Below are 18,089 nucleotides of genomic sequence, written 5' to 3'. Positions count from 1 at the left end.
GATGAGCGCCTGCCTCCCCGTCCCTTACTCATCCAGACAGCAAGGGCTCCTGTAAGGGGCTACGCTGGCTGGGTCTGGGAGCTGGTGGTGATGATGGTGGTGGTGGTCTTGGTCTTTTGGCGATGGTGGTGGATGAGGTGATGATGGGGGTGGGTGGTGGTGATGGAAACGGTGGAGGTTGAGGCGGTGATGGTGGTATTGCTGTTGGCGACCGGTAGTGGAGATGGGGATGGCAGTGGCGGCGATGGTGGTGGTGTTCGGATGGGAGAAAGATGAAACCTCCAGTAATTGGTTGCTTGTGGTGAGATACGTTATAGATATAGCCTCCACTCATGCACACAACACTGGACTGGGGCAACGAGTATAGTGTAATTGTATCATCCCAGGTGCAAGAAGTAGACCTCAACACAGTTCTTCTTTAAAAGATAAACAAACAAAAAAGATAAGTAGTCCATGGCTGAAGATTTGACTTTCGATATCTCCAGGATAAAGATTCCAAGATGAACAATGCCAAGGAAAAAATATATGCATTCAAAAAAAACATGGAAAAAATGGATACAATCCTTATGCTTCTTCTAGAGGCTTCCAAAGCCATACAAAGAGGTGAGGCATGCGGGCATATCTGTTCCTGGGATCCATCTGTAGGACTACATCCATGGTGTCTGATTCTCTCGCCTCACTTATCTACATGCTGGCCTGGTTGACGGTATGAAGGGCGACCAAGAGTGCACGGTGCTTCCCCAAGGGACACATGCGTCGTCATGTGTAATGTAACTGATAGCCGTTGGGAGGCTACAGTATAGTGATACTCGGCTACATCGAGGCACGTCAGTAGTTCGAGTCAAGGGCAATCACCTGGTAACAGGTAAATATGCCACTGTCTGTTTTACAACACTGGAATAAAACGATGCAGGCCAATACGTTGTTTGTGATTGTTTACAAAAAAAAATAGGCCTGTGTATTAGGCTTACCCTGCTTCTTGGAATTGAAGTGCACCTGTAATCAGCACCTCGGACAGCGCCCAATAAAACGCTAACGTTTGTTACGTCCTTATTTCGAGGCTTAACGGTAATAATAAACATGACAAGCTAATGTAACGAGAAGAATAATGTCTGATGATGAAACCGAAAGGTGAAACCCCCACAAACGTAACGAATGTTTTCACTCACTCGGCTCACCTCGATGTGTGCCAAAGTTTGGTGTGAGTTCCAGAGTTGACTGCCATTCCATCCATTCACAAAATAAACATGTGAAGACTATATTCATATATCAAACCTTATAGGGTCATAGCCTCATCTGAGAACTAAGTGGCGAAGTAGGCTACGTTCCTCTCGATAGACCTGCACACAACCGCCTTACTGCCCTGTGATTGGATACAGAGAATGGATGCAGGCCAACTCATGTGTTATCTGGAAGGGTCGATGCTTGGCTTGGAGCAAGCGCTTTAATTAAGAAGTAAAAAAAACAACGTTGTGTAACTTTTATTAACTATAGCTCTACTATTCGAACTCAGTGAGGATCCCGTTTAGATATTCAAAACACTGCGCTAGGGGGGTATGAAGTGTAAGTAGGTAATGAGGATATGGTATTAGTCGATGCGTGTGATAAAGGGTTGCCCGTAGCTAGACGTCTACTAGACGTAAAATGCAGGTCACTACGACAATTTCTGCTACTACTCTTCTATTTAGCCCTGTCACTTCCTCAAAGCCTTTCACAGACTACATCATTTATAGTTCCCAATAACTTAGGTTGTATTGTTGCTTCGTATTTTTTTACTTAATTTTACTTACTTACTTATTCAATATGTTGTTAATATTTGTACTTGTATCGTATTGCTTTGTCTTTATGCAGCAACCTCAATAAGTTACTTTCATTTTTTTTGCAAATATACTAAATAAAATTATGAATATTCTGATGCTGATACTCTGTAGGTTACTACTGCTATTTAAGTTGGTGTTATGTCGCTATCTGGTGGATGTAATCTAAACTGGAGATGTCACCGAATATGAATCATCTACACACCCTGCTTTTTTATCGCAATTAATACTAACTTATTTACTCGAATGAACAAGAGTCCGAAATAATCAGATAACGTCTATATATTTCCCAAAAATACATAATATTGTATTTATTGCTGACATTTCGTTTTGAAGAGCAATCGACCAATCAGGCGCTGTTTATCGTCCTCGCCCAGCCATGGTCGACCAATCAGACGCTGTTTATTGACCTCACCCAGCAACGATCGACCAATCAGGCAGTGTTTATCTTCTTCGCACAGCCCACATCGCAACGAAATGGAACATATGACAAACTAGAGTCGACGTCGCCCCGCGTGTTTACAGGGAAGCGCTACACACCGGCAGCGCCGTGATATTGAGAGGTCATACATTGCCCATTGTAAAGAAGGTACGTATTAATAAACAAAGCCATACAAACGGTTACAAACTGACTGACGTTATCCGTTTACTAGACTCTTAGAGGTCGCATCAGTGCTTGGCAACTAAAACTATTACTACTTAGCGTGCTAACGAGCTAGCTGTCAGGCTGGTAAGCAAACAGTGGATGTGGGAGTTGTGTGTTATTATCTTGGTAATAAAGGTCGAATAACTACTATATTATATGAAAACACTGTCTTTCAACAAATTGACGCGTCTGGTTAGTAACGTTATGCATTGCTTGTTCAGGGTATCAAATAGTTGAAGACAAGGCATACATCTATTGCTAGCTTGTGGTTAGCTCACAGCTACCAGGCGTGTTGTTTCCTGAGATCGTAACGTTAAATGTGTCATTGGCCGCTGGTGTCGTGCAAGGACTTTCCTCCTGCAGCCCTTCGTGATTTAACGTGTCCATCTGTCACCTCGTGTAATGGTATGCGTGTTTCGTCTCTTTTACAATTCTAACATCACGAAGAGCAAACCCCAAGTGCCCTCGAAAATCTGACGCAGCTAAATTGTAGTGCTAATCGTAGTAGTCGTTGACTAAAGTTTGAGTAGCATAACGTTCGTTTTTAAAATATATTTTAGGACTAGCTGCCATCAAAAAATATTTATTTAAACAGATTCTTTGCCATAATGTGGTTACTTATGTTGAGTAGAAGGAGACAATGAGTCTTGGAGTCTTTATTAGAAAAAAACGTAGTTATTTTGGCAAAAAAAAACAAGGATTAAAAATGTTCACATTTTGAAAATCGTCGTAATAACCTGTTCACAGCTGGGAGGCTGGTAATGTGATCAGGGTTTAACAGGAGAATGATTATTATTTCACTTCCTCCATCATTTCACCTTCTATAGTGTGTTTCAATCCCTGTGCCCAGATGGACTTGCTTGTTTTGGTGTTTTGTTCAAAAGGTATTTTAGAGTTTTTTTTTATTTTGTAGTTGTTGTTTTTAATTTTTTTTTTATGTTACGGCCGAGTAATATAGTTGTGTGCTTGTGTAGGGAACAATTCTAAAATGTACTTGTGTAAACTTTTGTGGTCTGAAAAGTGATGGGCGTGTTGCTCTTTCCGTCAAAGATAAACCAATATGTCTGGAGAGCTGCCTCTAACCATAAACATCAAGGAGCCGAGATGGGACCAGGGCACGTTCATGGGCCGCGCCCAGCACTTCTTCATGGTCACAGACCCCAGGAACGTCCTGCTCTCGTCTGAGACCCTGGAAGATGCCAGGATCACTGTGGAGAACTACAGGTACTGTGTGTGTGTGTGTGTGTGTGTGTGTGTGTGTGTGTGTGTGTGTGTGTGTGTGTGTGTGTGTGTGTGTGTGTGTGTGTGTGTGTGTGTGTGTGTCTGTCCATGTTGTAAGGATTTATGTAAAAAAAAAAAAAAAAGCTTTGCTTTGACCTGACAGTTGAGGTTGCTTGTCAATTAGTTGGCTGAATCAGATAAACCTGTTGTTCCTCAGCTTTTTATATTGAGTTCATATAGGGTGACATACGGGGAATGTGTTTTGGATGCATCTGCACCAGAAAGTCAAGTTTGTAAAACAAACTGTGTTCTTGATAACTGACTGTGCTGTAGTCAAATTATTTAGAAAATCAAACAAACAATTATTTTATTGTGTCTTTCCGATAACCTTGCTTTTACTGATGACTCAAGCTAAAAATGCACTGCAAGGTCTATAGTCAAGGAAGATGTAGGAGTTAATGTTTAAATGTAGTTAATGAGCCCTTTAGTTAATTCTGGCTGCAGGTCGTAGCATCTGTTTACCATACCATACATTTCCTTATGGAAAACCAATGCAGAAGCAATAGCTCCAAAAGGCCTCATGCTGAATAGTATCTTTGAGATATTTAGTAAAAAACAGTGATATGGCTAAAGTTGGGTGCCCTACCTCTGATAATGAACCAGATCTAGGACTAGATTTTGCATTTAACCAGAGGTTTTGTTGTCCACCCAGAGCTGGGATCGTGAAGCCGGGCCTTACGGAGGACTCTCTCTGGAAGGCCAAGTATGTCTATGACTCTGCCTTCCACCCTGACACCGGGGAGAAGATGGTTGTGATTGGCCGGATGTCGGCTCAGGTGCCAATGAACATGTCCATCACAGGATCCATGCTCACTTTCTACAGGTAACTGGGAACTCATCTGCCGTCTGTGATTTATATTTCTGAATACTGCAGTTCTTTATCAGACTGATCAGTATTTTCTAATTTCTCCTAACTATAACTCACTAGTATGCTTTATGTCTTTCTGTTGTAAATTAGAAAAGGACATCAAGATAGGTTTCATTTTGTATTGTTTTTAGTCCCTATCTGTTAATATTGTTTTTGGCATAAGGACCCTGTTCCTCTTCAGGGACTGTATAACCATCAACCACTGAATTCTAATAAGATGGTGGTAGTGAAATTTAGCATGCATGCTACCCATGAACTCCTGAAACACCTGCTGTTTTCCATGTTTCGACCGGGAGGTCAAAGACATCCCAGTTGCTATTGCTGGCGTCTATGAAAGTCACATACTTTAAACTTGATGGACAGCAAGGCCAAAATCCTTCCTGTTGTGTCCTTGGCATTCAAAGCACACACACCAAGAGATTTGAAAGCACACGACATGGTGCAAACAGTGTTCCCTGAATGTGTTCCTTGCTCTTATTGGTCAGGACTACGCCAGCAGTGGTGTTCTGGCAATGGGTCAACCAGTCCTTCAACGCAGTGGTCAACTACACCAATCGCAGTGGAGATGCCCCCCTGACCGTGAAGTAATCCCTCTACCAAATCATTCCTCTATTAGCCTGTTAATCTGTACAAACTACAACAACCCGACCACAGGGTCGTCCCATTATCTTTGCCCACCTGGCCAACCCCCTCTGATTTTGGCAAGATTATTGTGAAATAATATACCACTTTATTTTATTATCAATTACCACAAACCTTAGTTAAGACTCTCATTCAGACTTTTTCCAGTTTGGGCCAGAAAAGTTCTACAGATCGTCATGTCGAAATGACAATAAATGTATGCATCAAAAACAGGCCAGCCTCCCACTGGGGCCCACTATGCCTAGAGATGTATTCATTCACATTTTTGTTTTCACCAACTGACACGTATAAAACATAATAAGATAATGTAGAATAAGCCTCTGGAAGTTGTTGTTGTTGCCAACATGTGTCCGTCCTCGTCTCTCTCAGTCAGCTGGGCGCCGCCTATGTATGCGCCACGACGGGAGCAGTGGTCACCGCCCTGGGCTTCAAGACTCTGGCCGCGGTAATGCCTTGGGTCCTCCTCACACCATGAACAACCACACTAAACTGAAGCGACTCCACTGCAGGCGATGTGAAACGTTATGTTATGCATGTGCCCATTTCTCCCCCAGCGCCTGCCGCCCATCATGAGCCGCTTCGTTCCCTTCGTCGCTGTCGCCGCCGCCAACTGCATCAACATCCCTTTCATGAGGCAGAGGTGAGTCCCGACCATGTCCTCTGTCGTCAAACTCTCGTTGATCAAATGCCCCGCCCTCTGTGGCCTGAGGTGGGATTGGTGTAGTTACCAGTGCACACAACTTTGTCGGTGGTGACAGTTGACACAGCATGAATCAATAATTAAATGCATAGCCATAAATGTCTACCACTATTCCATCTTTCCCTCTCACTACAGTACCACGGACAATTAACTATTGTAATATTAACAGACTATTCGAGTCTGGTTTGTCAAGGTAGCTTTTGTTTGGAACACAAGTGAGCTTGTTAAAGTTCAAGTTATTTTATTAGTTAATGCAAAACATGCCTTCTATGACTGCTTTGCCTGTTATGTTGTGCATTTGACTAATAAAAGAACTTGAACTGTAACAAGCTCACTTCAAAACAAAAAGCTACCTTGACAAACCAGACGTTAACGTGATTGACACCTGGCTGACTGAAGCTGACTGTTTTCTAATCTTCCCCCGCTGTCCACCCGTCTCCTAGGGAACTGAAGTACGGCATCCCGGTGACCGACGAGAACGACAACCGGCTGGGAGAGTCACCGGGCGCCGCCAAGCAGGCCATCCTCCAGGTGATCGTGTCCCGTATCGGCATGGCGGTGCCAGCCATGGGTAAGACCAACTCCTCCTCTTTATGTGGTCCCCTCCCTGGATTTGTTGGATAGTAGAACGGGATCATGAGTTATGAGGTTAACATTGTATAGCACAAATACAGTTGTCTGTAGTGGGGCAGAAAAGTATCAGTGTCGCGGCCCTCTGGCCCAAAGGTTCTGAGTTTGATTCCTGATATATGCAGCTTACCTGCAATTTTTTGTATAAGGGTAAGTCTCATTGAGATTAAGATAGATGTTTAAGGTGCTTGAATAACTAAATTAAGGGGCAAATACTATATATTGTTTTAGTTGTTTGGGTTCTAGACCCATTATTCCACTGTTCAAGATTTGTCCTTTTTCTTTCCATTTTCACAGCTATTCCCCCCGTCATAATGAACGCGCTTGAGAAGAAGGCTTTCATGAGGGTGAGCATGGGACCCAAGGCTTGTCATCTCTTGCTAAACTCTAAACAAACTCTCATTCCAGCCACATTCCACAAACATCCATCATCTTCTTAAACAGTAATGCAGAAATGTGTGCCCAACGAGTCAGACCAGCTCTGGTCTGCATGCAGAGTATGGCCAGTGTGTAGGCGAGCAATGGATATGATCGTTCTAATCTTATGACAGAACGCCTGAAACGGGGTGCCTCAAATCGGTGTTCTCTGTGAGCGTGAAAGTGTGGGACTTCCATGCCTGCTTCAGTGACGAGGGTTAAGGCGAGATGGACATGCACATTTCCGTTAAATGTTTCAGATACTGCTTGGTTAAAAAAAAACATCTTATTCTTCTAACTCAGGGGACTGTTAACTGGCATACTACTATACACAGCTCACAGGAAGTAATGGAACGGAAATTGTGTTGCGGCACATATTTAAATATTTTTTTTCTGTCCTCTCCTGCAGCGTTACCCGTTGCTCAACGCTCCGATCCAGGTGGGACTGGTGGGTTTCTGGTAAGTAGCGGGACACACACCTCTGAAAGATGGTAGAGGGAGGGATGTGTACCATCCTCTTGGCTTACAGTGCGTACGACCCCTCACTTCCTTCTCTTCTCCAGCCTGGTGTTTGCCACTCCACTGTGCTGCGCCCTGTTCCCCCAGAAGAGGTATGTACCGGCCCCTCCCACAGCATGTACAGTACAAACAAAATACCAGAGAGGGTAGAATAAAGAAGACATGTAATGGAGTGTTTCAATACAAATAGTAGTTTTTAGATAATCATGTACCTAATTCTGCTCTCTTTGAACAAAATGTAAAAAAAATGCATGCCAGTGACGAATGAGAGTTTTGGGGGTGCCACTGAAAAACATGTCATTAATAATAATGGAGGGGTGGGGGGTGTGCTGCAGTTCCATTGATAGATTCTGTGCTGGAAATGCTTGATCCACTCAAGTCACATAGTGAAAGTCATGTGGTGTTGAAGTCAGATAGAGATTGGGCTCATTCTGATCGACTGCCTCTATCAATGTCCTTATAGCTCCATGAGTGTGAGCAGCCTGGAGCCAGAACTGCAGGAGAGGATACGAGAAATCAGCCCCCAGACCACCACCGTCTACTTCAACAAGGGCTTGTAGGACCACTGACGCAAACAAACAAACAAACAAACAAACAAACAAACACACACGCCCACAAACACACACACACACACACACGAGTGTGCACGCTCTCTTCACGCACACATCCATATTGGCTGAGCCTACTACTACCCAACACTCTTCAGGGCACAATTCAGAAGGCAGGGGAAACTCTGTTCATGATTGTTCCGCTTTAGTCTCCCGTGTTATGTGTTTCTATTGTTTGTTATTATTATATTTTTTTATGGGTGCTCCATAGTGCAAAGGGTCACAGTAGAGATAGCGGTTGAGTTTTGAAGAGTGCTTTGGTTTCACCGTTACTGAAAACAGATGGATGTCTAGGAAGACCTTGAGACCCACTTCCCTTAGTACTTGATACGCTCAAGGCTAACAGACACTCCTTTTTTGTTTTGTTATGTGTTGTGCTATCTTGTGTTATCTCCTGTTATCTCCTCTCTAGGGGCAGGTTAGTAATGTTTAATGGCTCCACGCCTATCAGATTTCATTAAAATACTTTTTGATTTTGTGAATTGAGTGAACCATAGTAAGTCCAATTCAGAGTTGTAGTTTCTGACTGGCTTCAGTTTATCACCGTCTATAACTTTGCAACCCTATGCCATTCATCATTGCTTTATTTAGCTTTCCAATCATATATTTTTGCGCTGGCTTGAAGCACATTCACCATTTTTATCACAATTGGGGAAAAATAAAAACGCACATTTCATGAGCACAAAATGGACCAAGCCTAGTAACCCCAGCAGCTTATGACTCCTCTGAAGTGTACTTACTCATTCGCCATTTTACTCTATTATGCAGGTGCTAGGCGCATATTAAACTTCAATATTATAGTAGCCCCATACGTGGGAGCAAGATGTCAGCGTTTATGTACTGTAGCCACGACGATGCCAAACTGTCCGGCACACTTCAAGGCCTTGTGGTTGAGTCGAGGTTCACTGAATTGCGCGACAATATGGACGAGCTACTTGATTGTTGCTGATGGCTGTAACTGATGGGGTAGAATGTACTGTGTACCGTCTAAATGCTAAAGCTGTAGCTCACCCCACAGGTATCACAAGGCAAGCTGTGAGTAAAACCCAATGCACCAGGAGTTGCCTATTTGTCCCCCAGATGGCAGCAGAATACACACGTGTCAGAAATCAGCGCAATCAGCTGCTACAAGAATCGCATACTTGTATTTGTACATGGTATAGTGTGTGTGTGTGTCTATGCAACAGAACAATGAGTGAGGTGTATTGGCTTCTGCTCTAACTCAAATGTAAATCGAGTTACTTTTGTCAATGTGACCATGCTTTGATAAATAAACATGGTCACATTGGTAACATTTATTCTGATACTAGAGTGGTAGTTTAGTTGATGTATTGTGCCCCCTCTAACCTCTATGTATGCACACCTGTCACCTGAAATCTATGGATGTTTGTGTATGTGTTTGAGTTTGAATAGATGGTAGGGTGTACTACCTAACCGGACTGAAGTTGCTATCAAACAGGGTTATCTACCTAATTATGTCTCGCTAATTCTCCCATCTGTACGTTTAAGTGCTCGGGACAAACATTTTCTTATAATTACATTAGTTCAGGACAGTGTTAAAGGACTGAAGGAACACTTGAACTCATAATTCAACTACATGCAATATGTTAGATTTCCCTTTATTCATGTGTTATGTTGTATTGCCGTTGCTGATTTTGCTTTATGCTTTGGGTTAAACTGCACTATAACCTTTGCTGTGCTGCTGTAGAAGCTTTTATGTGGCTTTTAAGAGGGGTTCTATTGAAATATGTATTGGAAATTGTATTGTATGATTACTGTGCTTGACAATGTTAAACGGGCTATACGCTAGCTTATACCAGCACTCACAAGCAATATGTTGAGGAACGAGTAGCTTTTTATTACTTTCGACCCATTGGTGCAATTGAGTGCACAGTATTTTCTGAGATTGTGCATTCTCCTAGATGTCCGATGGACATTATGTACAATGAAATATCATGGACAAACTGGTTGCAGTCGTGTTGGAATGCACCCAATACCAAAGATGAGACCAGTATGAATTGGTAACAGGGTTGAGGAATTTCAGATGGAGACTTTGTTTTAGTGTGAGCTTTATCATAATGGACCTTCCCTCATGTAACAGCATGTCTTATGTTCACTAGAATGGGGTTACCCCGTAACTATTGTGATACTAAATAGTTGGTTCCGAAGATATATTTGAAAAATTACCAACCACAATGATAATCCTCAGGAAAAGGTATGGAAGGAACTAAAACTATTTTAGGTCTGATGAAAGTAATTTAGAGTTTAATCAATATTAATGAAATAGTTTCCAGTCACTGCACAATTATCCAGCATTGCACAGAATGAAGTTTCATATATAGATATTTGGACACTCCACAAATTGTTTGTTTTCATGGCGTAATATGTACAAAAACTCCTGTTAGTTACATTCTTCAGTCAGTATTGGTGCAGTACTTGTTTCTTCCTCCAGACTTTGTACTGTGTCTGTGGATGTTTCCTTCCTTGATGTGTATTTACCAAGAGCAACAGAATAAAATATTTAACTGGAAGGTCTAACTGGGCTCATATCTTTGTTTGCCGTGGGTCGGTCTTATAGGGAGTTGGTCCGACCTACCCTATTTTGTTGCATAACCCAAACTAGATAAAATATGAAAAATATGAATAGATAAAAAGAACCTGAGGTCTTTAGAAACGAAGACTTACTATATCATATGATATGTTGTTATAATAGAAAAAAATTCTACAAACTTTCAAGAGAAACAATTCCAGAAATTATAACAATACTATTAAGTTTAGCCTACCATTGATAAAGCTGATCTTTATCAAAGAACAGGGCATCGCGGTTCAAAAAAGGCCTTAGTCTTAGATGGGTTTAAGTAGATTAATTTGCGAATTCATCTACATTCTAGCGATGTCAGGCTAGGGATGAAGTTCTTCCTGACCTTAAACAAATACGGTACAGTTAGCAATACAAAAAGGTCTTTGATAGCAGAACTGTTTTTCCAAGAAGGAACTTCAGAATCTGCTCAAAAATCAAGGGAAACATTTTTTTAGATTTGGTAGGCGTGCTTAATCTCAAGAGAAAACAAGTCTGTCTCCTAGAAGCCACCTCTACCCCAAATAAAAGGGCACGTCTTGTTCAACCACAACCTACCTTCAGTCAACAGAAACTAATCCTTTAGAGATTGTTGAAGGAACTGGTTTTTATACATGATGATTAATGTTGAAGGTATTTGCTCCCCTGTACTGTACATTCATGGAGATATACTTGTCATCCATTTTCAAGTGTTTGCTGCAATGTCCGACACTTGTTATACAAATAAAATCAGACAAATCATAAAAAGCAACATTGTAAGACTAGGTGTAGAGTTTATTGCAGTTGACAGGCCATCCAAACAGGAAGACAACATCTCTCCCACCAAATAATGCATCGCCCGTCTGCAGCACCCAGAGCCCCTCGTCGGCATGGCAACGGTACGTGAACCGGTGTGTGGAAGCATCCAACCTGTTCGTCTCCTGAAGAGTTTAGAGTCAGGTTTTCATTATAACACACAGGCTGACAACACCATCTGCCATGTGGACTGCAGCCTGGGTACCCAGCACAAGGCGAATTATAATTAAAATAATAACTAATGAGATCTGTATCAAGTGTAATCCAACATATGCGACCATTAGAATCCTATAGTGCACTGGTTTTAAGGTCACAATACATGCAATTAAATATTGGAAATGAAAGATGTATTTTTGGTTCTATGTTTATGTACTAAATAAGAGAGCCAGAGCAATATGAAACATTCACAGTTTGGTAAAATGCTGTCAGGTGTCAACAAATTGACTTCAAACTGCCAACGCAAAATTAAAACATCTAAATCAAAACCAGAATAAAATTCAAGAGCCAGGTAAACAAATTAATTACACAGGAATTAAATAAAGATTTTCCTTGCCCGCTGCCATTTCTCTGTATTAGTTAATTAAAATGAACTTAAATCTATTTGGCAGGAATGATTTTCTTCACAGCTTCTAGAACATCTGCCATTTCCACCTTGTCCCCAAACTCTTTCTCACGGTGTTCTAGAATAATCCCCTGTAACACACACAGACACACACACACACACACACGACAGTTCACCATCACTACATCCACAAAAAATACATGCACTTACGTAATGCCGGATTAACTTTGAAATTTGATTGGCTAACCTGGTCTCCGGGCCCGATGACGAACACGCCTCCCAGGATGAACCCCTCGCCGATCATGTTGCCCTGGTGACCCCCTCTCCGGGCTCGCATGAAGTTCTGCCACACCCCCAGCCGGAAGAAACCCATACCACCCATCTTCCTCTGCAGCGGCCCGTAGAAATGTTTCTACAGGGAGGAAGGGGAGATTAGGTTTAATATTCGTCATTGTTTGAATGTTTGAGGAACAAGACAGAAGAGGCTTTGAATGCATGATTCATTCTCAACAGACAAAGTACCACCCCCGTAAATGACTTTCATTTTTGGAAAATACATTTGAGGAACAGTGTGATGTTATAGATATAGTGTTCTCATCTATGTAGATATAGTGTACCTACCTTCTCCGCTATGTAGATATAGTGTACGTTCTCCTCTCTGTAGATATAGTGCCCCTTTTCATCTATGTAGATATAGTGTACTGTCTCATCTATGTAGTTATAGTGCCCCTTCTCATCTATGTAGATATAGTGCCCCTTTTCATCTATGTAGATATAGTGTACCGTCTCATCTATGTAGTTATAGTGCCCCTTCTCATCTATGTAGTTATAGTGCCCCTTTTCATCTATGTAGATATAGTGCCCCTTTTCATCTATGTAGATATAGTGTACCGTCTCATCTATGTAGTTATAGTGCCCCTTCTCATCTATGTAGATATAGTGTACCTTCTCATCTATGTAGATGTCCCCAGCAAAATGTGGTCTGAAGTCCTGCAGCTCCGTGCCGATGTCCTCCTTCACCACGGCCACCAGAGGGACCCCGAGCTTCTCCAGCTCAGGCTTCAGAGAGGACAGCTCAGAGGCCTCCTGCAAGAAGATACACAACACAAGAAGGAGATAAGTCGGGGACACTGCTTGAAATGATGGTGTTATGTTAGAGTAGGCCGTGGAGGTTCATGACGAGTTCACACAGGCCGGCGGGAGTTGGACAACCACATTCCATCCACTCCCTGCGTGGAAGTGTGGAGCGGCTCCCACTGCTCCGGAAGTGGGAGTTCGATCAAAAGATACAACAGGAATAACTGGACATGTCGCCGCATGTGCATTTTCTGAAGAAAAATGGGAGTGTCTGCGCCAACTTGTCGCGTGCGTCACATTCTGTGAGCATGCTGACATGCTTATGCCACTGAGGCTAATGCACTCCAAGTCCCAGGTCCCTGGGCTGCTTTGAATCCGACTAGCGATTGATCAAACTATTGGGCTGATCGTTTTGGTTTGGCTGTGAGTTATGGTACCCCTGTCGCCAAAGAAGTACTTCCCTTTACAGAGGCCTGCTTACGCACGGTTTCTATGTGTACCATGTTTGACAACCCTGAGTTTTTCGCCTTCGGAATGGTTGAAGTCAGCGTTTTTTCCCCATTGACTTCCCCATTCCCCATTGGGGGCGGCATTAGCTCAGGAGGGGTTGGCTGGTAACCGCAAGGTTGGTGGTTCGATCCCCGGCTCCTCCTAGCTGAGTGTCGTGGTGTCCCTGAGCAAGATGCCTCACCCTAATTGCTCCTGTCGCCCTGCGTGGTTGACTCCGCCGTCGGTGTGTGAATGTGTGCATGAATGGGTGAATGTCAGTCAACACTGTAAAGCGCTTTGGATAAAAGCGCTATATAAATGAGGACCATTTACCATTGACTGATGTAGATGGTGAGCACCTGCAACAGTGGTCACTTGAAATTGACCCTGTGACGTTATTTCGTTAGCTATCAAAACAAAAATATTGCCTCTGGGGTTCTCTGGAGCAGACTTGGGATGGTTGAATAATGGCGGCTCATTTGAAAAATCTTAATTTTGAATAAAATCTGCTATAACTCTGCCATTTTTAAGATAATCAAAATCATAATACCATAAGGTCGGGCAGTAGTAAGGAGTTTTTGGACCTGGTATGGGACCTTAAGGCAAAAAGATTCAGCATGTCAAATAAGGTCCAGATACCTAAGTTTCTGAATTACAGAACTTCAAGAAAGTCTGGCAAATGTATGTGGTATTAACATCGACAAACTAAATGTGTGCTGGTAACAAATAGTTCCTACTTAGGGACACGACCGTCATCGCTACCATGTTGAGATTACACAGAGTGATGTGTGAACTCGTTGCTAAGCCTGACTAAGTATCCTAATTATGCCACTTTTCCACCGACAGTACCAGCTCGACTCGACTCGGTTTGGTTCCAGGCATGTTGCGTTTCCATCTAAAAAAGTACCTCTTCAACGTGGGCGGGTCGTCATTAGGTTTTAATCCCAGGAGATGGGATTCCCGGGAAATCTGAATCTGATCAAGACTATTTCCTGATTCCCAGGAAAGGTTATGATGGGAAATAAAATAAAATAAAAAGCGCAACGACTGTGCGTCTATTGTTGTCATACGGTAACGTTGATGGAGGCGAAACTCGAGCCCTGGGAGGAAGGAACGAAACAGCGAAACACTGATCCTCGGGAGCGGGTCCGTGAACTCAGCCATGCCGGACACACACAACCACGCCGGACACACACAACCACGCACAGCCTAACTCTAGCCCCGGGAAAGGAGCGACACACACAGCGAAACGCTGATCAGTGTCCCCCTCGGGAGCGGGTCCGTGGACTCACAACCACGCCGGACACAACTTAACTTTGAGTGATTATTCCCATTTATAGCCACTGGCCAATCAGTTGCCAGCAGTCACACAAAAGTACCTACTCTGCTCGCTTGGAACCTCGACAGAGGTAGTACTAAAAAAAGTACCCGGTACTAGGTACCGGGTACTTTTTTTGCCAATGGAAACGCAAAAAAAGATGGGCCAAGTAGAGGCGAGTCAAGTCGAGTCGAGCTGGTACTGTCAGTGGAAAAGCGGCATTAGTCACCTCTCTGCACAGAAATCATCCAGGCCGCCGGACGGCCATGACCACAGCTCCGCTGGTCTCCCACAGGCTCTTGGCCTTGATGACCCTGCCATCTGTTGAGGTAGAGCAGAACAACAAAACAAGGCCATGTTAATGCTCGGTTCCGCTGTTTTATTATTTGGTCTACGGTTCAATGGGTACGTTTTCCAGAATATTGTGAACCTGCAAAACATACTGAGGGGATTACATGTACAATCTTTATAAGAAAACAAATGCTTATGGTCACTAGTTCAGGTCAGGTATGTGCTTAGAACAAACCAAACAAAAGCCAGGTAACATGTTTCTGATTTGCCTTAAAGACCACATACAATGGTCTCTTTCCCAATATTTGCACGCTATGTATCTTGCATCAGTCAAGAAACGGCATTTGATCACCGAAGTCCAATTTTGATGCAACATTATAAAAATGTCTCTAACCTTCTGTGGTGGATTGCAGGTCTGCATCCTCCAGGTAATCCATCGATGCCTGTGCAACTTTAGACAAACACAGGTCAGTGTTTGCAAAGAAGATTCCCACTATCGCTGCTCCGACCGCCCCCAGACCCAGAGACCACACCCCCATCCCCAACAGCTCTCCCTCCAGACCAGAGGATAACACTGGGAAGGAAGGAAATAATAAGTGGAATCAATTATTTTGTTTAATAGAAAATGTACATGAAGATAAATAACTGCCATCCCTGGCTTGTGACTCATGTCTGTTATTCATTTCCTTGTAGGTTATTCCCATGACATGACTTGGGAAGAGGCCATGCAGGTTATTTTGGTTATTTTTAGGTTTTTTTGGAAGAAAATAAAAATTAACCCAGGCAACTCAGACAGAAAGTCAGAAAGAGCTGGTTTTTAGGGGAAACAGGTAAGGGACATGCTTAACTTATACTACACTAAAGAAAAACAGGGTAACGTCTTGCCTGAAGTGGGTTTGTTTGGCTCAGGGATGGTTGTGGCTTTGCTTAGGTGAAAGAGGGCAGTGTGGGCCCTGATAGAGCAGGGGCCCACTGTGGCTGGGAACTGGCTCATCGGAGGAGTCCCTCTCAGAGTTAAGGCAGGGTAACGCAACAATAGTTTACTTCTCAGGGTGGCTGAGCACCGAGACAAGGCCAGTGCCATGGATAGTATCTATGGTATTCTCTGGAAAAGGGTGGAGAAAAAACATGATTCTATTTGCAATGAAACTGCCAACAATTAAGTCAAACAAACAAGTCAGTAAACTGTGAAAACCGGCTGGACCGGTCCAGCCAACGGGAATGAATCCTTGACCAAAAACGTAATTAAGTTTTCCTTCATATTTCTAGCTGACCCAAACATTCCATTAGTTGTTTCTCTGTTCAGGCGTTCCCAACAATAAATTATGTGGTTGTGCAAGTATCACAAACATTTTGTAACCCTTTGGGGATAAATATAGTGCTCTATGTATGTATGTATGTATGTATGTATGTATCCATCTATCCATCTTTACCCTGGCCAATAGAAGACACATATAAGCGACTATGAAAGATATAAAGGCAGATATTATTCACATGCATCGGCTATTACTACTCCATAAAATACCACAACTAATATAGCACATTCAATGAATTAACACAGAGAAACTATAAAAGAGACTTTCATATGAACAGCAATCTGCTAATAAAAGAAAAAATCATAAACGAATCAATAAAGCAATATAAATGTGTAAACGGATTACTAACTTGCTGATGCCTCCGTGGTGCAAAAAGAAATCAGCTTTTTTAGTAGTTTAATCAACGTCCAGATGGAGTTTTAAGCCCTCGTCAAGAAGAGTCCTCTCCAACACCACGTTCAGCCCGTGGAGAGACGAGTATGTAACTGCAATACCAGAGGCTGCAGTTTCAGGACCTCAGTTCAGGGACCTTGGTTTTCCGTGACACTAGCTTAGGGACACGAGTTTACTATTCATTGGATGGCGAAGGAATTTCATGAGTAATAAATTCATGAAAACGTGATAAAACACGCTTAACCATATCTTTAGATACCTAAACTTACCCTTGCCCAAACCTTAACTTAACTCACCTCTAACCTAATACCTAAACTTATTAATCTCTAACCTAAACGTAAACGTCTAACCAGCTAAAATTAGCAATTTTAATGTAGACCTTCACCTAAACGTCATGTTCGACGCCATTCTAGGAAAAACTAACTCGCCTTCGCCAACAACTAAAGTCTTAACGATTTAAACAAAATGAAAGTGAGTGTCCCACGAGTGCGGTCCCAGGGCTGCGGTACTGAAACTGCAGGCTCCGGTGTAGCAGGAACACACTATTGCGTAAAGAATAAACAACGATAAGAACCGACCAATTGAAGCGGAATAATTTTAGTTCACAGCAACCTGCTCAATGATTTGACTGTGGCTCTCATACATATTATAGTGAATTTCCTCATTGATACATTTTACGACTTATGTTAATGAATACCTGGACTGGAAGACAGATTGTGCCTTCAGTCCTACATCATACTTCAGCTGCGACCTTGATGTTTGTTCATCTTGAATGTAACATTCAATGCTAAATCACTTGTAAACAATCACGGGTATGGCATTCTACGGCGCCGTCTCGGTCATTAAACAGATTATAATATTATGAAATAAAACCTAAAGCCAGTTTAGCTTAGTTTATCTTGTTGTAGCAACACACTGTTAAGCTGTATCTTTACAGGTGCTACATAAGATAACGTTAGCGCGGCTACATGATATGACCTGAGCCAAAATATACAAAATACACATTTCTTTACATTTTTGTGCAGTATACTATACTATTAGGGCGTTAGATGAATGCAGCGACTCACAAAACACGATTGGGTGAAGAAAAATGCCGTCTGTCAAAACTATAGGCTGGCCAAAACAGACTTCACCGGAAGGCG

The 18,089-nt window shown here is 42.6% G+C and overlaps 2 protein-coding genes across 6 annotated transcripts; one reads left to right on the top strand and one right to left on the bottom strand.

The window, feature by feature from the left end:
* The first annotated feature begins 2,316 nt into the window (after positions 1-2,316).
* Positions 2,317-10,653, top strand: sfxn3 (sideroflexin 3). Its single transcript, XM_084470381.1, has 11 exons — positions 2,317-2,406; positions 3,514-3,687; positions 4,397-4,567; positions 5,098-5,196; positions 5,624-5,699; positions 5,809-5,894; positions 6,398-6,525; positions 6,882-6,931; positions 7,411-7,460; positions 7,565-7,612; positions 7,984-10,653. The coding sequence occupies exons 2-11, from the start codon at positions 3,524-3,526 to the stop codon at positions 8,078-8,080; spliced, it is 969 nt and encodes a 322-aa protein (XP_084326507.1). The 5' UTR covers positions 2,317-2,406; positions 3,514-3,523; the 3' UTR covers positions 8,081-10,653.
* Positions 10,654-11,455: 802 nt separating this feature from the next.
* Positions 11,456-18,052, bottom strand: LOC311350604 (peroxiredoxin-like 2A). Of its 5 annotated transcripts, XM_084470674.1 has the most exons (8): positions 18,015-18,029; positions 16,904-17,039; positions 16,124-16,343; positions 15,633-15,812; positions 15,177-15,268; positions 13,009-13,149; positions 12,311-12,475; positions 11,456-12,194 (listed from the first exon to the last, which is right to left on the bottom strand). In XM_084470674.1, exons 3-8 carry the CDS (start codon positions 16,320-16,322, stop codon positions 12,099-12,101), a joined length of 873 nt encoding a protein of 290 aa, XP_084326800.1. In that variant the 5' UTR covers positions 16,323-16,343; positions 16,904-17,039; positions 18,015-18,029; the 3' UTR covers positions 11,456-12,098. The 5 variants fall into 5 exon arrangements, with proteins under 5 accessions (XP_084326800.1, XP_084326799.1, XP_084326803.1 ...); XM_084470673.1 differs by lacking the exon at positions 18,015-18,029 and having other exon boundaries at positions 16,904-17,465; XM_084470677.1 differs by lacking the exon at positions 18,015-18,029 and having other exon boundaries at positions 15,633-15,689; positions 16,283-16,343; positions 16,904-17,463.
* Between the last annotated feature and the right edge of the window lie 37 nt (positions 18,053-18,089).

The sequence above is a fragment of the Micromesistius poutassou genome (genome assembly GCF_964030765.1).
Source record: "Micromesistius poutassou genome assembly, chromosome: 7".
Classification (NCBI taxonomy): domain Eukaryota; kingdom Metazoa; phylum Chordata; class Actinopteri; order Gadiformes; family Gadidae; genus Micromesistius; species Micromesistius poutassou.
Note: the sequence above shows the minus strand (reverse complement) of the source record. Positions and strands in the feature narration are given on the sequence as shown.